Source organism: Rhinolophus ferrumequinum, chromosome 17 (assembly GCF_004115265.2).
Source record: "Rhinolophus ferrumequinum isolate MPI-CBG mRhiFer1 chromosome 17, mRhiFer1_v1.p, whole genome shotgun sequence".
Lineage (NCBI taxonomy): Eukaryota > Metazoa > Chordata > Mammalia > Chiroptera > Rhinolophidae > Rhinolophus > Rhinolophus ferrumequinum.
In genome coordinates this window covers 22352193-22374649 of record NC_046300.1, presented here as the reverse complement: position 1 = coordinate 22374649, position 22457 = coordinate 22352193, and the positions used below count along the sequence as shown (strand labels likewise).

General features: G+C 38.6%; 1 protein-coding gene across 6 annotated transcripts in view; it reads right to left on the bottom strand.

Annotated features, from left to right (window-relative positions):
- NEK10 (NIMA related kinase 10) overlaps nt 1–22457 on the bottom strand; it is a 192433-nt gene that overhangs the window by 53911 nt on the left and 116065 nt on the right. For all 6 annotated transcript variants that reach the window (XM_033133041.1, XM_033133040.1, XM_033133042.1 and 3 more), the window contains one exon: nt 14139–14352. In XM_033133041.1, coding sequence (XP_032988932.1) covers nt 14139–14352 — 214 coding nt within the window. The remainder of the gene's footprint in view (nt 1–14138; nt 14353–22457) is intronic.

The following is a 22457-nucleotide window of genomic DNA, read 5'->3' as shown; positions in this document are numbered from 1 at the left end:
AGAAGCTGTGAGTCCCATACAGGCAATTTTAGACTTAAGGAGGTTTGACTTACTACCAATACCCAGTTGGGTTGCAAATCTAGTCATTTGCAACTGCCAAAATTGCATCCATAGGGTGCTTGCTTAAATTCTAATAAAAGGAATTCCCATTCTGGGACAAATGCTTTTTCAGACTCTATAAGCATGGAAGGTATGATAATGTAGAATGTGTAGTTTGTTGTAGTTTAAAACCTCTATTTCTATAATATCTTGGAGAAGTTTTTACTTCAAAAAAATATATATAGTTTATGAAGTTGTCATAAACGATATGCCACTGTAGACACACTTTCCCAACTGTGATTTCCAGAGTTTTTGTTTGTGAATATTTGAATACCCAAGTTATTATTCAACTCACTCCTTGAAGAACTGGGAGCAATTTCAGTCCCTTTGAAATTCCTCGATAACTTGCACATAGCAAATGCTCAATAAGTAGTTGCTGTGTTGAAATCAAAGGGAAAGAAGGGCTAGAAAAGCAGGTGAATTCCCTTATAGGACGAGTAACTTCTGTGTTTTTCGTCTTGCCCATGTATCCAGGACCCTACAGTGTGAAATTTCTGTAAGCATTGAAGGGACTATTTAGCGATGCACCCGTGAATAAGAGTGACTCCTCCCTTCCTTTTTCCCCTTTGCGCTTAGGAAAAGTTGTAAAGTTCATCTGTCTTAGAGATGACCAGCCCATAAATGACCATACGCCTCTGTAACGCAGCAGACACTGGCCGCCAAAGGCAGCGATGATTGGATGTTTTTAGTATGAGAGTGGAGACCTTTAAGACATGTTCAAAAGTTGCCTCCAGGGCCAGCCCGGTGGCTCAGGCGGTTAGAACTCCATGCTCCTAACTCCTAAGGCTGCCGGTTCGATTCCCACATGGCCCAGTGGGCTCTCAACCACAAGGTTGCCAGTTCAACTCCTCGAGTCCTGCAAGGGATGGTGGGCAGCGCCCCCTGCAACTAAAATTGAACACGGCTCCTTGAGCTGAGCTGCTGCTGAGCTCCTGGATGGCTCAGTTGGTTGGAGCTGTCCTGTCAACCACAAGGTTGCCGGTTCAACTCCTGCAAGGGATGGTGGGCTGTGCCCCCTGCAACTAACAATGGCAACTGGACCTGGAGCTGAGCTGCGCCCTCCACAACTAAGACTGAAAGGACAACAACTTGAAGCTGAACGGCACCCTCCACAACTAAGATTGAAAGGACAACAACTTAACTTGGGGAAAAAAAAAAAAAAACGCCTGGAAGTACACACTGTTCCCCAATAAAGTCCTGTTCCCCTTCCCCAATAAAATCTTAAAAAAAAAAAAAGTTGCTTCCAGCAAGTACATAAACCTATTAAAGGCATTAGGGGGAAAAAGGTGCAGCCTTGGGAGATGGAATTTGGCTGCTGTCATCATTTTTACTTTCTAATTACTTAGGATTTTTCTAGGAGTAGGAGAGGGAGTTCAAGTTTTTTTGGCCTTTGTATGTCCCAGGAAATGATGGACGTATTCTGTGTATTGACATGGCAGCAAGGAGAAGACAATGCAAATCATACAATAAAATCATCATTGTTATGGTCATCATTACCGCTACAGAAGAGGCTTCCTGGCACCATTGCTGACATAGGCACAATTATGTTTAGCTCGGTTTTGCTCATTATAATGTAATCTTTTATATGTGGAGTGGATCATAATACATTTTGGTTGAACAGCAATTCTACAGTATCAGACTGACATTGCTCAAATTAACTGAGACAACAGAGAAAGAATTAAGAGAGCCTATTTTATTAAAACTAGTGCAATTTTTATAATTGCCCAGAATGTTAGTTATATACGGACGGAGACAAAGAAAAGTAAGAAATAAATATAATGGATAACAGCAGCTATATCCTGTAGAAGCTTTACTTTAGAACCATAAGGAAGGTACTATTTCTATTGTGTTTTAATTACCCATATTCTATTTGTTTAGTTAATAACTGTGACCTTACATACATAAATTGGGGCTATCTGGTGCTTGACAGAAAGTCATCTGCCTGAGGTGATATCTTTTTAGTGGCAAACCAAGTTCTACGCTTTTTTCCTGAGTGATAGCACAAAGAAAATTCAAAATATTCTATTGTTCATTGGCTCATTGACTGCATATTATAGTACGTAAACTCAGTCCCTAAAATTCAAAGTATTAAAATATCAGCCGTGGGGGTCAGATGGCTGAAGAGGCCATGTAGACACAGTCTATAGCTGAGTGGACTCTCCATTTCGGGGAAGGCGATGAGACGCCCCTCTCCAGAACCTCAGTCTGGGACACAGCTTTGCCATCACAGAGAGATGGACTGCTGGAGTAAAGCTGGAGCCTGGTCCCTCATTGAGGTAGATGGAATTCTTTTAGCTCCAAAGTTGTTGGATGATGTCTTATTTCATTTATAAAATTCGGAAGAATTTCCCTTCTCCCATGTCCCACCTATCAAGTAGAAGAGTAATATATTCAATTTAAATTAGAAAAACTAGTGTCTAGGGCCTAGAAAATAGCTAAACTTATAAATATTAACGTGTTTCCCTGAAAATAAGACCTAGCCGGACCATCAGCTCTAACGCTTTAGGTCCTTTGGAGCTAAAATTAATATAAGACCCGGTATTATTATATTATATTATATTATATCATATTATATTATACCGGGTCTTATATTAAAATAAGACTGGATTTTCTATTAATTTTTGCTCCAAAAGACACATTAGATCTGATGGTCCGGCTAGGTCTTATTTTTGGGGAAACACGGTATATAATAAAAGCAAAGGTTCTCTTCAAGTTTAGATATTAATTATCGTTTTGTTTTGAACGTCTTAAAAACGTTCATATAAAGCTAAATATTTTGCTTTAATATAATTAAATGCACATATTTATGACCCATTATTATAATGGAAACTCTCTTAATTAGAACTTCTTCAAAGCACAAGAACATATTAATGAACTGTCACTAAATTAAGTAAAATTAGAGGATGAATTGATTATAATAATTCAATCTGAAATTCCAGTACCAAATTTACTGTATCTGGCAATGTTTCACTGCCATCCAATAACTAACCTAGTAATCTTAGGCAGGTTTGCTGGAAGTAATAAAACTAATAAAGATGAGGAGAAGAACAGGGTCATAATCTGAAATGTCATTTTTTGAAAACACAGACAATATGGTTTCCATCAACATTTACTGGCCACCATTTTGTTCCAAGACTGCAAACAAACAGATGAAAAGAACTGAGTGTATATGTTAATATTTCCAAAAGCATTTCGAAAGAGTCCAGAATTAGGCAACACCACTTAAAATATAGAAGAAACAATGCACAGAGAATTATCAAGTGGTCCAGTTTTAAGACATTCTACTTTGGATTGCTCAAAAACAAGAAATACAACTGAAAACCAGCAATGCTTAAAGCATTAAACAGTATGGAATTAGACATGATGGTATCAACATAGATGAAACCTACAAATGGGAACCCGACTTACTGTTCCATTTTCCACACAGAATTACGTAAGAAAAGGTCTAATTCTATTTAAACTGCACACTTAGCACATGACATCAAAATATGTGCTAAACTGTTTAAGAATGAGTAGACATAGAATTAAAAATCAAGGATGAGTCACCATCATTTTTTGCCTGGTCCCAGTACAATCTCCTCTAAACCAATCTCCCTGCTTCTACTCCTGGCTCTCAGCACTCTATTGCTACACAGCAGCCAGCTATACATCACTTAAAAGCATGATGTCACCCCTTTCACTAAACTCACGTCACTCAAGTCTATACCACGGACTCGAGCCTCCTCATCTCCTACTGTCTTCCCCGCTTCACTGCACTCTAGCCACACAGGCCTCCCTGATCATTCCTTGAACTTGGCAGGAACATTCCCAGCTTAGGGTCCTTGGACTTGCTGTTCCTTCTGCCATCAATGTTGCACCTCCAGATAGTTGTATTCTGGTTTCTGCTCGAATGTCACATAGCTACAGAGGTTTTCCATGACATCTATATTAAAATAGCCTGTCTCTCTACATATACCAATCATTATCTATTACCTTGCTTTCTTATATTTTTTTGTCCATAGCACTTAAATTTATTTGTTTTTTAATTTTTATTTGTCTTCCCCTAATAGGAAGGTGAGGTTCTTTGACTGTTCTATTCACTATTATAACACCAGGCTAGAATAGTTCCCAGAAGAAAGTAGATGCTCAATAAATTTTGTTGAATATGAGAAATAAAATATTGTTTTTTTTTCAGTGTTGAGAAGATCCTCTCCATGTTAAAAACGGGGTAGAAATAAAAAATTTAGCATGCTTTTTTTTGAAGAAATTGGCAAACTGATTCTAAAACTAATAAGGACATACAACAGATCTAGAATAACCAAATCAAACTTGACAAAGAACAAAACTGAAGGACTTATACAACCTGATTTCAAAACTTATATTCAAGACAGTGTGGTACTGGCCTAAGAATAGACATATATATCAATGGAACAAAATAGAGTTAAGAAATAGATCACATACATTGCCAAATGATTTTTAACTAAGATGCCTAATAAAATTAATAGGGAAAGATTAGGAATTTTAAGAAATGATCCTAGAAAACTGTATACCCATATACCAGAGGTGCCAAAAAACGTATATACATGACTTGTATTCATCTTTTGTTATTGGGATATATTGAGTATTACAATTTTAATATAGTTTTTTCCTTTCTTAAAATGTGTATAGATTTTTTGACACCCTCTGTAGAAAAAAAATAAAATTCAATCTCTTCATTATTCCATTCACAAAATTAAATCAAAATGGATCACATACCTAAACCTAGAGCTATAACCATAAAGCATTTACAAAAAAAAAAAAAGAAAAGAAAATGTCCATTTTTGCAACCTTGGGATAGGAAACAATTTCTTTAACAGAATGCAAAAACAAACAACAAAAAACAAACAAAAGAACTAAATAAATAAATTGGATTTCAACAAAATTAAAATTTAACAAAAATATCATTAATAAAATATAGTTAAGTCACAGTCTGGGACAATGTTTGCAATACATATGTGTGACAAGAGAGTCATATCTGTAATATATAAAGAACTCCCACAAATCAAAAAAACAAAGAATTCAATAAAATAATGGCCAAAAATTAGAACAAAAAATTCACACAAAGAGATATATGAATGACTGACAAGCACAATTAAGAGTACTCAACACCCATAGTTATCAGGAAAATGCAAACTAACACTTCAAAGAGTACCCTTTTATATCCACTACAAAGGCTAAAATCTAAAAGACTGACAATACCAAAAGTTTACAAGAATGTGGAACGACTGGAACTCTCATACATTGCTCCTTAAAGTGCTAAATAGTACAGTGTTGGAGAACTGTTTGGTAGTGTTTAAGGTTTTAAAGTTAATCATAAACTACCTTATGACCCTGCATTCCTAGGTATTTATCTAAGAGAAATTGAAAATATATCCACAAGAAGACTTATTCAAGAAAATTCATAGCAGTGTTACTTATAAAACCCAAAATCTAGAAACACCATGTAAGTATTCATCAACAGGAGAATAAACAAATTATGACCTATTCAGATAGCATAATACTCTAGCAATATAAACAAATTACTGCTATACACAACAATATAGATGAATCTCACAGACATTATGTCATGTGAAAGAAGTCAGGTGCTAAAGAGTGCATATTGTTTGCATTTAGTCAAACAATAGGCAAAAGTTGTCTATAGTGATGGAAATCCTAACAGCTTGTCCAGGGGCAGGGAATTGTATGAAAAGGGGCATGAGGGAACTTTCTGAGGTAATGTAAATGTTCTGAATCTGGTTTTGGGTGGGAGCTACCCCTGTGTCAAAAGTTATTAAACTCAGCAATTAAAATTTGTACATTTTACTGTGTGCAAATTATATTTCAATGAAAAGTGGGAGACAGCTGTAGGGTGGATGTAAGAATTGCATGCATATCTGTGTGGGAGCCTATAAGGCATTGCTTAGTTTTCTTAAAACACAACAAATATAGAACATTTAAAACAAGTCATGATTGTTCCTGATACTTCTTTCACTATATCATTACTTGTATTTTCACAGCCTTGGGGGGAAATTCAGCCAACAATTAACCAGACAATAAAAGCAAAGATGTTCAAAAAAATATTGTCCTTTTAAAATACATCATTTTCTACATGGCTTAATCTTTGAGCAAAGGACCACAGGCATGTACCGTTAGTGGTGTGCTCAGCAATCATAAATGGCATATGGTACAAGAAAAATAAAGCAACTCAGATAAATAATCAACATTTTTTTTTTAATTTCCAAGAAAATGAGAATCGATGCTTGCGTACCTGCTCAATTCTTAAGTGGTCAACTTTAAAGACATTTCAGAACTGAAGAAAAATAGCAAATGCCTGTCAATAAAGTTTATTAAGAACACATACAGACTGTATTTGAAAACTCCAATAAGAATTCCACAATAAGGAAGTGAAATTATGAAGGGTTTGTGAATTTAGAAAATAATCTTTCCTCATTAGTACTCTACTAGCTGCCCTGTCCCCAAAAACAGGTAAAATTTAAGATGATAATTATGTGCGTCATATTTAAATAGTTTGACAATATCAGATTAACATAGAAATTTTTCTTTTTTAATTCACCAAAAGCTTAGAGCAGTTTTCTAGGACTCAATCTATGTACATTTGCCTACCATTTTAAGAATTAGATAATTTATCAAGATCAGATATAAGGTTTTTGAAAGATCATTTAGGTAGGCACATAGGGGATGAATGGCTAAGGGAAGGGAATGATTCTAGGTTACTTGGGTAGAATAGATTCAATAACTGGGAAGGTCTTCAAAGGAGAACTGACGCTTCTCTAAGATGAAAAAGAAATTACATCTGTGGACGGCACCTTTAGCCGGTGCCCCAGAGTTCCACCCTGCCCTTCCTGCCATCCTGCCCTATGGATTTCGTATTTGCCTATCCAGCCCCCACAATCATATAAGCCAATTCCTTGCAAAAAAATCTCTTAATATATAATTCCCACTGGTTCTGATTCACACATTTTATGTAGGACTGTCCTGCACATTGAATAATATTAGCTTCCCTGATTGCTGTCCCTTAAGTAGCAGCAGTATTCAAAGTCACTGGGATAAACAAAATGCCACCCCTCACCCCACCCAACCCAACATTTCCTAATGACCCCTGTGGATAGTGCAGAGGTAATACACTGAATCACTGCTAGGGCTGAAGCAGAGCCTAGAGGCAAGATAGTTGGATATTACAATGATCCAATGTGAGATAATGAGAATAAGAACTGAAAGGACAAGATGGCTTTGTCAGACATTTCAAAGATAGGATTGGTAAGAGCTTTGTAATGAAATGTATGTAGGATTTGAAGGAGAGTGACATGAAGACGTTAAGGTTCCAATTAAGGTGATGAGGTGTAGAACAAGGCAGAGTTAAGGGAAGAGAATCCATTCACTGTCAGACTTGCTGAGTACGAAATACCTGTTAGACATACAGGTAAAATTTAGGTCTGATACACAGGACAAGCTGAGATTAGACATGCAGTTTTGGAGGTCTTCAGAAAAATGGGTGTGGAAATTGTAAAACACATCCCAGTGAATTTTGTCTTCTTAGAAAATTTTGTGTACTTTCCCTCCTGCAACCCTTATATTACTGAGACCAGGCCATAAGGATGAGGCTTATAAATCCAAGGGAAGGCTGGGATGAAGAACATAGGCTGGGAAAGTAGGAGGACGTGATGGAAGGGCAGTTTCTGGTAGAGGGGACAGGAAACTGAGACGTCTTTCTGAAGCTCAAAGGAGGATCCTGATAGGAAGACAGAAGATGAGAAGGCAGGTGCAATCGTCCATGTTTTTCCTCCTCACACCGCTCTGAGCAGAGGTGAACCTCAGCAGTGGAGTAGGGCAATTGGTAGAAACACACAGAGAACTTGAGCGGGCAATCCAGATGCAGCCAGAAAAGACTGAAAGCTTCAGAAAAGTTTTGTGATCATCATAATACTGTATCTTACGTGGTTTATAAGGGCACTTAAGATAGGCCTCACGAGGGTGGATACTATGTCTGTTTTGTTGATTGTGATATAACTAGCACCGAGAATAGTGTCTGCTATCTAATAGATATTCAATCAATATTTGTTGAATGGATAGGTGAATGACTGCCACCTGGGGTAGAAGAGTAGGAAAGGATGAAGAAAGTACCTGAGCTGGTAGGGCTGATATATTGTCCCCCCACTCCCAGTTAGTTCTCCATGGGTTGTATGTGCATGAATGGGAACCCACTAGAAGATGGCTGTGGTCCTGGCTGGCGAGTTTACCAGACCATCACTGCATGGGGTGGGGGGCACAGAGAAGATAGCTCAAAAAACGATGCAAAGGCAGATCCCCCAAAGGCACAGAGAAGGGTTCACCTCATCTAAGGTCAGCAGAGGCCAGGAGAAGAAGGCAGCACGCAGAGCCCCTGGCCCTCTCCCACCTGCACGGGGATGCCTAAGCTTCCTCCTGCACCCAGTTGCCATCTTGGGAGGCAGAAATGGAGACGAGAACCTTTGAAATGGGAAAAAACACTTTTAGGCCAAGCGTGACTAATGTAAGTGATAATGGCTACATCCACCATTTCCTGACATCAGCAGAGACAGGGACTCAAAATAAAGCGATACATGATTATAGAAAATAAAGTATCCATTTTGTACAATTGATTTTTACCCAAATTCATATGAAATGAAAAACCATGGTGCTGGACGGCGATCACTCAAGAGAAGAACGAGAAGCAGAACATCTAAATTTAAGAGGCCAGGGTTGAAAAAGAAAATAATAAAGAGTACTCAGTGAGGTGAGATGGAAACCAGGATAGAGGAGTGAAGCGGAAACCACTTCAAACCACAGCAAAAAGAAAAAAGAGAAAGAAATTTCATGAAGAGGATATAAACAATAAAGAAAAATTAGCCTTCAGTTTAATAATTTGGTTGGTAGGTACTTTGGAGAAATTCAAGGTTTTTACATCACCCAGGATTGAATCCAAATGGTATTCACAAACTTCTGCCATCTAGCACCAGTCTGCTTTCCTAGGCTTTTCCAACCATATATAAAAATATTATGCATTGTAAATCAGGAGACCCAACTTGCATTCCCAGCTCTGTCACTAACACCTAGCTCAGTGACCTTGGATAAGATTCTTAACTTTTATTGGTTTCCTTTTGCTTGCCTATTAAATTAAAGCATAATAAAATAATACCATTTCCAAAATCGAATTCTTAGTTGTAAATGAGCTAAGCTGGTATATCTGGAGTTTCTGCACTTCTGCTATTTTTCCCATCCAGGAGTGACTTTCTTACCTAGTTTCCAAAGCCCAGTCTTTCACTCTAGGCACTTCCCTGTACTATCACCCACATACGCATTATCTCAGTTGGCATTTATCCAAACTGTCTGGAATCACTAGAAATTTCCTCCTGTATATGTGTCTTGGATTCCCAAATAGATTGTAAGTTACTGCATGGCTGAGACCATTGTTTATAAGTTTTTATGACCTTCACTATACCAAGCACAATGCCTCACATTCAGGAGATATTCAACAAATCCTTGTTTCATCATTCCTTATAGACAGCAAGCATTTTTTATTTTTCTCTTTGTTTCATTCCCTGATAGCCTATGGATGTGAAAGTAGTTCTCCAAACTGAACGAACTTACTAAACTAGTAGTAAAGGAAATCATTATTAAGCTTTAAAATAGGGGTAGTGAAGATAAAAGCACCTATCAAGCATCATTGGAAGAGAAGTGGTAAAACCCTGCAAATCTCATACTGCAAGGACATGCTTCTCTCATAATTACTCTTCAGCCTCCCTGGAACTTTCAACTCAGCTCCATTTGTACATGTAGGAATATGCTCTATCACCCGATGTGAATATTAGTCTGAAGCTGGATCCATAAAATCCCAATAACTGAATTCAATTTAAGTTTTCCATTCATTATCCAGATTTTTCCAGGCTGGATTATTTTTTAACACTCATCCTTGTATTTGTTGGTGAAGATTTAAGCAGCACGCTCTTCTGAAGTATCTGCAACCAAGTCTTCTGTCTGGGCTTCAAGATAATATCTAAAGGGTAATTATTCTGTGTGTTTAACATGTATGCAGTGCCAAAACACTAATCATGATTTTGACTATTACACTGCCATGATACCCTCTAATTGCAATGGCCTTTTATTACTCCACATTTAAGTGAAAATTGCACCTCATTTTTCTCTGCTGGATTCTTGGTATTCTTGATTCTGTGCTCTCCTTATGATATCTTATTTTGAACTATAAAACTTAGAAAGTTTAACGTTCTTCAAAAGGAAAGTCTTGCTTCTTCCATAGAGGGTAAACCACAGTGCACAGGTGTGAATTTTATTAGTGAAGGCTGCTTTGTTCTTTTGAAATATATATTAATACTTGTATCTACTAGCTCATAATGAAAATTGTCAAGAATTGCCATAGTCAAGAATAAGATAACATGTGAAAGTAAATAGTATGCACCCCACGAGACAGGAGCCTTTAATGGTTCGTATTAAATGTGCTTGCCTGCTGATTTGCAACATTTCGGTAATTCACAGTGGATCTTTTTACCAGTGCTGGGAATTCATCACGTTCTACTGAACCCACTAAATTCTTTTTCCTTTGATTATGATTTATCATTAGATTTATGTAATTGCATTATTGATATTAACTGCTCTGGATAACTTCCCACTATATTTGAAATGAAACAACCATAGCACCATAATACAAGGAGTGATCAATAAGTATGGCGAATGCTTAAATTAAAAAAAAATGTATTACAGTGAAAGACAAATTGCCATTAATCTCCTTCAAAATACTCCCCCTTGCTTCAAACACACTTATCCCATCATTCTTGTCACTTTCAGTAGAAGTTCTGGAAGTCCTCTTTTGTGTCTTTAGTTGTGCTGTCATGGCTGCCTCGATGACCTGAATCAATTCAAAGTATGAAATGACCTTTCATGGTCCTTTTGACTTTGGGTAACAGCCAGAAGTCACATGGTGCCAGATCCAGTGAAGGTGGATGAGGACACACTGTAATGTTTTTATTTGACAGAAATTGTCGTATATCAGAAGCAATATGTGACACAGAGCCTTTCCATTGTGATAAAAAAAAATTACCATGAATGCTGCTGCTGAGTGCCATCTAATGGAAAGGCAGGGATCTTCAATACAGGAAGTGGCGTGTTGAACTTTAGTAACAGCGTGTGACAAGTTTCAACTTGTTCTGTGCAGTCAGTTGGGTGTGAACTATGAGTGAGAGAAGCTGTGTTTTAAAGTGTGCCATAAATGATCCTCCATCATGACAATGCTCGGTGTCACACATCGCTTCTGGTATACGGCAATTTCTGTCAAATGAAAACATTACGGTGTGTCCTCATCCACCTTATTCACTAGATCTGGCACCATTTGACTTCTGGCTCTTCCCCAAAGTCAAAATGATTCAGGATATTGAGGCAGCCATGACAGTGCAACTAAAGACACTCACGAAAGAAGACTTCCAGAACTGCTTCAGAAAGTGGCAAGAACGATGGGAAGTATATTTGAAGTAAGGGGGAGTCTTTTGAGGGGGATTAATGGCAATGTGTCTTTTACTGTAATAAATTGTTTTATTTAAACATTCATCATATTGTTTGATCACACCTCGTACTGCTTACAAAAAAAAAAAAAAAAAAGAAACATGCACTTTTACACTATAGTTTTTCTGCCTGCAATCATTCAGTGGTATGTTTTAAAAAATAATAACTGGTACTTAGTGAGGATAATGTCAATTAATTACGTTTTCTTTTAATGAAATGTAATCATATTTCCTTCTCAGTTCCTTCATAAAGCTGCATTTTTTTCCTTTTAGTTAACATTTGATTAATCTTGAAGTGAAAAATTACCAGTATACCTAAAATTGTGCAAAAGAAGATATTTTATGGCACTTTAAAAATACAAAATTTGCTTTTATTAAAGCAAAACTGAAGCATAATAAAGCACTTCTCTATGGTTTTTATAAGACTGAATGTTCCACGAGGGTGCTGAGACTGGCTAGGAGCAGGTACTTAATAAATATTTGTTAATTGCATAAATAACATACATGAATTTAGTACTAATGGATCAGTTAGTACTCGATCAACAAGTTGCATCAACAAATTGTTCTTCAACACAAGCATTGCTCATTTTATATTATTGATGCTATCTTACAATTTATGTCACTTTTTAATTAGCACAGTACATTCAAACACATTAACCGTAGGAGCTTCTGAAATAGGTAATATGTTCCCCCTAATGTACAGATGAGTAAAGAACCTCTAGAAACTCAAAACTCCGTCCTTGAGTATGGATCTCTCCTTTGTTTTACCTGGTCATGGCCTGAGAGTTAGACTTCTACAGTTAAAATGATCCCCCAAAAACGTACTGAAATATTGATAGATGAAACAATAGGTATCTTGGATTTGGAAGGGGTAGTGGGTGGATATAGAGACGATACATGACTGGCCTAAAGTATCAATTATTGAAACTGGGAAATGGGTACATGAAGTACTCTCTTTACTTCTACAAATGTATGAAATTTTCCACAATAGAGAGTTTTAAAAAAAAAGCTGAGAGGTAACATTAAACAAATTAATGAAATGGTCCTTCTCAAGGTGTTTTGCTAAAGATAAGAAAATTTCTACTGAAAGATTTCACACTAACTCCACCCATGAGCTACATGAATGTAATATAAACTAATTCTTTTATATCCCACTGGAAATTGGCCGAGTAGCTCTGTAATGCAGACCTTAACAGAAGACTAAATCTCTTGCATTTTAGTTTATTAAAAATGCTATACTCTGAATGCAACATGACGTCCATAGAATAATGTGATTCTCATTGTTGCCTAGTTTTAACAGCATCTGGTAGCAGAATTACAAGCAAAGTGCACTCTCACTCCCTGTGTATAAGATTTAACTGTGTTCTGCAAGAGCTGTAACTCCAAGTCACAAGCTCCTAAACACAAACCGAGGCCTTAGGTAATCACCGTGGATTGTTCTCTGAAATTGCAGCTGGGGCTAAGCCTTTAAGACAATGAAGATGAAAGAGATTCCCCCCCAAAGAAACCTATATTGAACTGCGGATTCCAAGTGTGTCAAGACAAACCCACTGAATGGTAACGTTTTCCCTCTGAAAAGAAAGGAGTTTGCTGGATATGCTGTTATTTGAGAAATCAGAACATCTTATATAAGAGACCAACATCTTATATAAGTTTCCCAGCTGAAGCAGAACAAGTCCTTAGGATCCTGGAAAGGACTTTAATGAGCAGGTATCCTGATCAAGTGTCCTGATCGAGAATGAGTGTTATGACCCTATTGCCTTGGAAGCCAGCCCCCCCCAAGAGAGAAAAAGAACGTTTAGGGATTGAACGGCTCCTTAATAGGTCCCTGCTCAGGGGAGCCCAGAGCACAAGCAAAGGATGGGCCATTGGTCAGGATGCAACAAGCACATAACTGACACGATCACTTGCAAACATGGACATTTGTAGTTTTGGCATCCCTTTTTCAAGGTATGCTCAGAAATAAACATCCAAATAATTGAAAGGTAACTGGAAAGAAAAATAAAAGCACATATTCCGATTTAAAGGATAGCAACGTTATTACCACCACAAACAGGAATGAAAGCAATTACACAGATTAACAAGAAAAATATTTTAAGGCAAATATTGTTTCCTTCTCTCAATAACACATGACATTTTCATCCATATGCCCAAAATCAGATGGCTGAAAAAATTAAATATAAGCATTCACTGCTACTTATACAAAGATCAATATATAAACTTAAAGAATTGCTAAAAGATCTTTTTGCTACTTCTGGTTTTGTAATACATACAATAAATTACGGGTTACTCCTTTGGGAAATCAGTAATATTGAATTATTTTTATTATAAGATACAGACAGGTATGCAAGTATGTAACTATAACAGTGAAATATTACATGTAGCATTTAATATTTTCCTAACTTAGGATGAATTTCCCTTAAGGCCAGTATGGACAACCTCAGACTACCTTGTTAGAAGGCATCACGAAGAGACTGAAAGGTTCGCACTTACGTGAGACAGCAGAGCCAGCTCATGGTGACATGTGACAGCATTGCGGTTGGCTTCCATAAAATACCTCTGTGTGCGCCTCCGTTCCCGTTCCAGTTTCTTTTCCAAGGCCAGCTGGGATATAGACAAGCTGTCTAAATACTTCATCATGACATCTGAGATCATGGAGCTGACTTGTACAATATCTGGGCGGCCTTCTGCATCAGGAGTGAGGCACCTAAGAGAAGAGACAAGAATTACACTCTGCTCAATGTCAGGACCAGGCCGCAGGTATGGAGGGTCAAAGCTAAATTCCACTGTGTGTCCACCATGATGTTTGCAAACCCATGGGGTAAGACGGACATCAAGCACAGTTTTGAATCCAAGACTTCTCAACAGGCATTTGAAAAGTTTGGGAAGGAGAGAGAGGCAGCACTGTTCTCTTTGCAACTGGACTGGCAGGCAAGGGTTCCAGACTGAGTGGAAGCTGCTCCTTGGGTGAGGATTGACAGGTGGGGTTATCTTCTTCTGTGTGAATTGGTTAATTTCTACAATCACTGCCGACTCACTGGTCAGTGAATCAAAGAGGGACACGAATGATTTAGGCCCTGATGATCACCCCTGATGCACCAAAAGGAAGAAAGTTTTCTGGGGCGGGAGTGTCACAATTTATTGGCCTTTTCCAGCTGCACAGCAGCAATATCAAACGCAACCTGATCGGTGAGTGTCTTACAAAACACGAAGTCACAAAAATAAAATGCAACCCAGTTACTTAGAGGTTTAAGATATTTGTAGTACATTTTTCTTTCAAAGTAGCTAATTTGACACATTACATGCTAATATTTTCTATGATTTTGGGGGGATAGGAATTATCAATCAGCCTGCTACAGAGAGTATTGTTCATATCACAGCCAGACACTCATAGAAGGCTATTCTAGATGCCCATGGGATCAATTTTCGAGACCACTGGTTTGCATGTGTTAAATACTACTGGCACTCACTATAATATTTTCTCTATTTTTTACTCTAACTTCACTGAAGTCCTGTGTGCTTTTCAGTAAAATTGAACTTGTTGGGACTTTGAGAAAAAGATCTAATTTTCACATCTTGTATTTGATTTAGCAACCCACAGTTAAAATAACTCTATACTGATGTCTCCAGGCAAGATTGAAGAATTATTACGCACAATTATTCTTCAAAACAAGTCAACCTCAGACTCTAACTTGTTGACATGCTAATTATTCTTTCTTATTGAGTTTTTTAGCCATGAGTAAAATACAAATGCCTTAATCAGATTTTAAGACATTACTTTATCATTTCATGCGTTACCTTTACGCTACTTCGTTTTAAGTTCTAAGGCAATAGGCTTAATACTATGATTATGACCGACACTTATACATCTTCTGAATTCTTAGATAACAAAGTTCAGTCTACGCATTTATTACATACAAAGTAAGGCAAGAGATTGTGGAGATAGAACCAGCTATATAATTTGTGGGGCGCCCAGTACAAAATGAAAATGTGGGGCCTCCACAGAGTGGAAAAGTCAATCTCCCCTTTCCATAGTTCAGCATCCTAACTGATGGTAGATGAGAGACCGCAAAGAGTTGCACCCTCCATACCCGCAGGATGTAAGAGGCCTCCACTGAATCGACCAGCAAACACGCTATGGTGCTGCCAGCCTGGTCAGGGATGGCTTTTTCTTGGCCCCACCACAAGACAGAGTGGGGCACATACTGGCCCCTGACCCTTTCCTCACCTGCAGATACACCCCATGGGAGGAGGGTAAAGGTGGAAACAGGCCTCCCCTGTTGACACACTCAATCACCATAGTCCAGCATCCTAGGTAAAGGGCAGCAGCAATGATGGAACAGGGACATGTAGATAAAACTGGAGGCCAGGTCGGGGCAAAAGAGGCTGGGAGTAGATGGCTGAGAATCTATGCCAGAGAAGCAGGGAGCTGGAGGGACCATGAATGAGCTGAGGCTCCAAGCCCCCAACATACATGCTCCTTGTCCCATCAGACTTCACTTCCCAAACACAAATTCAAAGATAAAATTAAGTTCAAGACCTTGAACACAGAGCCTTAGACCCAGACCACAGGACCCCTGTGAGTGTGGAGGCCCCAGGCATAGTCATAAACATGTGAAGCCAGCCTGTGTGGCAATAGCATATTTGTATTCAAGTGTCTTACCTTTACTCGTAATCACGAAAGAATCTAAGTGTTGAATTTCACCTTCTAATTAAATCAGGTTCTTCAACTACTCTCATTTAATTAGCAAAAGGGATTAAAGCTGATAAAAATGTTTGCTTGACCTAATGTTGGTTATGACCACCATGTGAGCAAAAAAGCCAAACAAATAAACAAAACTTCCAGCATCGAAGCTTTTCAGTAGTGCAGATATTCTAAATTCTTAGTCTGCAGATACGTAAATTGATTTTCAAGGTAATATTAGCAGTTGAATTATCAGCTGAGATTTGTTTTGTTTTGTTTTGTTTTGTTATCAAAAAGGCAACATAAGCTAGTTTTACAAATTTATGGTTATGTATTATGGTAAATGAGAACCAGAATGGCCTCTGTTCTGGCAGTTAGTCACCTCCTCCTCTCCCAAATTTATTCCTCACCCTGTATTTGCCATTTCTGGAAAAGGAACCACCTGGGAGATATAGTTTAGCATCATAACTAGGCCTGCAGGCTCTAGGTCACATTGCTGGGCTTTCAATCCTGGCTCACCCTTTGTTAACTCTGATCTTGAGCAAGACTTGGTTTCCAAGCTTCAGACAGCCCGTCTATAAAATGGGGTGATCATAGTATTTACCTCACCAAGCTGGTATGGTGATTACATAAAGCCATGCTTGCAAAGTGCTGACACATTATGAAAGCTCAATAAATTTAAAAGAAAATCCACCATTTTATTTCTCCTCCATCCCCTCCTACACTCAACCAAAACCAAGACCTGTGGCTTCCACCTCCTAAATATGTGTGGAATCCACATCCTCCCCCTCTAATCTCATGGCCATTGGCCTACTGCATCATCACCTGCTGAGACTACTGAAATGGTGCCCTAAATGGCACGCTCCTCACTTGTTCACTTGTTCACCTCTGATCCATGTTGTAAACTTCTACCAGAATAACATTCCAAAACTGATTACATCACTCCTCTGCTCAGAATTCCTCAGAACTCCTCCCTGGCCTCTCATTGAGCCTATAGGACAAAATTAAAATTCCCAGCATGCCCTACAAGGCCCCTCTTGACCTGGCCCTTAACTCCCTCCATAGGCTCACCTCCTCTTCCCCCCACTCCCTTCCCCAAGCAACACAACAAATGCTCCTACCTGTACTTTCCCAACAACCCGTGGCTCTCCTATGCCACTATTTCTTTGCTCATTTTATCCCTTCTGTTTGAATCTGGGTTTTTTTGCTGATGATATCGACCCTTCCCCAAACCATATTCCTTAACTGCTTGCCAAAATCCCACTCTTTTCCAAGTCTCCATTAGGAAGACCTCTTGGACCACCCTCAGATAGACTTACTATCCCCCTTTTATATGTTCTTATTGTACTGTCTATACTTAAGTGCTCAAAACTACCATAATTATTGTATTGTAATGATCTGTTTCACCACTAGAACCTGGAAACTTCTCGAGAGGAGGGACATGTGTCCCCTTTACCATGATCTCCCCACCGAATAAAATGGAATCTGGGTCCTAACAGGTACGCAGCAAATGAACGAACGAATGAACAAAGAAACAAACTTAGCCTAACATCTAAGAATTTATCTGTTCATAACCCAAAACATTTGGCCACAGACTTTTGGATTCCCAGGAACATCTCCTACCAGAAGCTCCAGTTTAGCCTCATTGCTCTGAAATATCTCCCTGCTTAGATATTTCAGAGAAATCATTTTTTCACAGCTTTAATTTGTGTTTTTTTTTTACTTTTTGAACACATGGATTTTATTTTATATTTTTTTTGTTTTATTTTTCAATTACAGTTGACATTCAATATTATTTTATATTAGCTTCGGGTGCATAGCATAGTGGTTAGGCATTTATATAACTTACAAAGTGATACCCCCGCTAAGTCTAGTACCCATCTGATACCATACAAAGTTATTACAATATTATTGACTATATTCCCTATGCTGTATTTTACATCCCCATGACTATTAAGAGCAACTGAATGTTCCAGTAATCTCTAATCAAATAATACTCTAATCAGATAACCATAAAATCCTGTTCTAGAAATAAATCTGGGATGCTCCACTCACCCCACCCACTTTGTCCCCACTCTTCTCTGAGAGACCAGATGAAAAGAATTAGAGGACACAATGTTCAATTGTGTTCATTTCATGTTTTAAGAAACAAAGAGTTGAAGGTAGGGTGGAAAATGTAATGATCCACTTGTCCTTAGTACTAGCTGAAAGTACTAACTTTGTTAGTCGCACAACTGACTCTGAAACGAAAAACGCCAACCAGCTTATGCAACCAGGCACAGATAGAGAGAAATAAGGCAACTGGAATATTTTGTGCACAGGAGGCAGCATTCTGCCTTTTTAGAAAGTAAACAGATAATAATCTCTTAATAGTGTACTGGAAGGGAAAAAAATAGTAATGCTGGTACTGGGCAGAGCAACGAAATGTATTTCTTTTCTGCCCCAAACTGCTCAGGGTTCCTAAGATAGTCTCCCAATCTAAAAGCCTGTTAGGAAAGAAAGCTTCCAGTGACAAAATGTGCTGTGCACCACATGAACAAACAGGAAAAAGAACAGATGCTACACATTAGAAATACAAAGTGTATGAGCTCTACCTGACAAAATGTAGAAAGTAAACGTGCGAAGATGGTACAGATGAAGGAAGAAGATACATGTGATTGGAAAAAACGCCTGGACTAAAATTAAGAATGAGTCTGGTGAACTTTTCCATCAAGGGTTCTCTTGTATTTCAAAAGCTCTACAACGTTACTACTGACTGGCTCTGAGCCTGGTTTGCTGAGTCACAAATGATTAAGAACACTTTTGCCTTCATGTGTCTCTTGTATCCATTTCCTGAAGAAAATAGGAAATTGAATTTGTTCCCTAATTCTTTTGGAACTTAATTTTTAAAGACTACAAATCCAAAGCAAGTTAAATATGCAATTGCATGCAACTCATGACTGGTTTTGTTTTTTTTTATGTCAAATTTTCTAAAGATAAAACTTTATGTGCGATGTGAACCCAGACAATGAGTCTCGAATAACTTTAAATGAAAACAACATCTGTTACAGAATGCACACTGCAATCTTAATTTATAGTCAGTTATAAAATTAATGGTCAGTTCTTACTTATTATGGCATCTTATTATTTCGAATAAAAAGTATTCTCAAAAACATTTCATCTAGAGTCCCTTAATAGTGATCATTCATCCTCTTAAACATTCTGGTGACAGGGAACTCACTACCCCTCTAGCAGCCTGCTCCACTGTGTAGCTCCCATTCTAACACACACTTCCTAATGGTGAGCTAACCTTGGCCTCCTTGGAACTTGCACTCCATGGTCTTGGCTCCATTTTCAAAAGTTCCACAGAATAAATCCAATTGTTTCCATATTTTCAATGCCATTCCATTGTCCCAGTTAATGGAAGCATTTTTTAATCCTCTTATGATCGTGCCCCAAAACTTGTTGACTCAACTTCCACCCCACAACGGAAAAACCCTACTTCTCTCCATCAACACCAGCACCAATGCAGTCAAAGCCGCCATCATCTCTCAGTGGACAGCTGGACCTCCTTCTCCCTCCCACTCTCATTCCCTCTAGTCCATCCCCCATAGAATAGCCAGCATGATCTTTGCTAAAGTGGAAATTTTCACCATGTCCCAGCTTGTGAATAACCCTTTACTCCTCACTACTCGAGATAAAAATTCAAAACTCTGTGTGGCCTATAGGACGTGGCCAATTAGGCCCCTGTCGGCCTCCCCAGGCCCTAATGATTTGCTGGCTACTCTCTCCCTTACTTCACATACTACAGCACCAATTTCTTTCAGTTCCTCAAACTAATAAGCTCTTTCCCTCAGGAAAGCCTTCACAGATGTTGGTCTATGAATTCTTACTACGCTCTGCTTACTATTTGAGAATTAGTGATTGTTCAGGCCTCAGATTACATGTCCATTCTTCATAGAAACTTCCCAAATTCCCAGAGTATGCCAAGTCCTTCTGTAATTTCTTCTTGCTCCCTTTCCTCTCCTTCACTGAATTTATCATAATTTCCTTTATATACTTAATTCCATAAGAGATAATATTATTAGTAATAATACTTAGTTTTATTGAGGACTCACTACATGCTGGGCACTGTGCTAAGAGCATCAGATTTAGGCTTTGACACAAGCCCATGAGTAATTACTGTTGCTACCCATACATCACAGATGAGAAAATTGGGGCCTGGGGATGTTAAAGTGAGTAGAAGAATTAGAATCCAGTCGATTCTAGAACCTACTGATGTTCTTAACCTTTACACGACAACTTATATCTGACTCTGCCACAAGCCTCTTAGCCCCAAGAGGCATGGATACCAACAGGCAGGGAGCCTGTCAGAAGCAAATTATGGTCTTGTTTGCCCAGCGACACAAAATTAGAATAACATCTCCGTTCTTCTTCTCTGCACTATGCCTCCCCTGTTCTTTGTGGCAATCAAATACCTATGCAACGGAGAAATGAAATGAGTAAATCTGGTACTCTTGCCTTGACATCTCTGGAGACTTCTTGAATTTTTAAGGCACTTCACACAAAACAAATAGAGAACAGGAACAAATCATGGAGATGAGCAGTTTAAATACATCTGTCTGCATTCATTAGCAATAGGGCATGATCCAGCATATGCAGAATTCAGATGATTTGGAAAGTGTTTTCAGCCATTTCCCGTAATATTAACAATGACAACTGCCAGCGTTGCTCAAGATTGACCATGTGCCAAGCTCCATGCTAAGTGATTTGCACAGGTAGGTACTTTGTATAAAAATCACACCAGCCTGATGAGTTTGGTACTATTAGGATCCCCGTTTTACTGAATGAGGAAACAGAGATGGAGAAAAGAGCGGTCAAATTGTTTGTTTAGAGTCCACTGTTAGTGAAACTTAGCCCCAGCTGGCCTGAGAGCAGCATTGTGCTGAAGGAGGAAAGATGTAATCCTATAAACATGTGAGGAGGACCCATTAGTACAAAACAATGGGCTGGGAGGGGAAACCAAAGGGAAAGGGGCATGCCATGGTAACATGTCTATGACATCCCATCAGAGATGGTGCAAAGTGCTAAGACAGATTACAGAACCAAGTTTAAGGGAATTGGGCCGGGGAATGGAGAAAGATTCTATCCGGACTGACTCTAGGGTTTCCGTTATAAGGAGGATTTGACTCAGCTCTGAGGGGCAGAGAAGTAATCTCGGTCCAATTTAAGTGTATAAAATGGTCCGGAAATACCAATCAACCAGATAAATGGGAGTCATTTATTCATACAACCAGTATTTATTAAGGGTCTACTTCGTGCCAGGCATTGCTCCGGGCACTGAACAGCTATGAGCTAAACTGAAGAAGTCCCACTCTTGTGGCGTTTTCATTCTGGTGGGAAGAGAGAGAATAAAAAACAAGTGTGCATACGCAAGCATTACATGTCAGGGTGATGGGTGCTGTGAGCTTTATAAAGGAGGCAAGGGGGCGAGAGAGTGTGAGAGGCTGTGGGGGCATCAGGGCGCTTTCTGATGTGGGGGCATTTCGGTAGAAACCTTTGAGAAGTGATGGCCTGTGCCAGGAGAGTATCAGAGAAAAGAGAGTTCCAGGAAGAGGGAAGATCAAGGACAAAGGTCCAGAGGGAAGGTGCAGGCCAGGAGGAACAGGGAACTTGCCTCCGCTGGAGGCAGGGAAAAGAGGGAAGGTGGGAGGGGATGTGGTGTGAGGTCAGCTGGGACAAGCCCTGCGCGGTCAGAACTTAGCGAGAGGATAATGACTTTCATTACTCCTACTACAGTGATAGCTGGAAAACTTTTCTGACTTTCTTTGAAAATTTATTACACAATATAACATTACTGATTTAAAAATAGCAATGAGAAATGCTTACAGGTTTATCATCTAACACAGCCTTTTGCAGTTTCATATGTTCTTGTCCAGACTTTTTCCCACATTCATGCATATTTTCAAATTTTTGGTCATCGTTATAAATAGCTTCACATCCTGTTTGTACTTAGCTTCATATTGTACCTGTTTTATAGGTTGATACAGAGCCTTTTATATCCATCATTCTAGTGGTTGTATAATATTTCAAGTAAATGTACCGCTTCCTCTTGGACACTTCATGGCTTCCAATGGTCATTATTACTG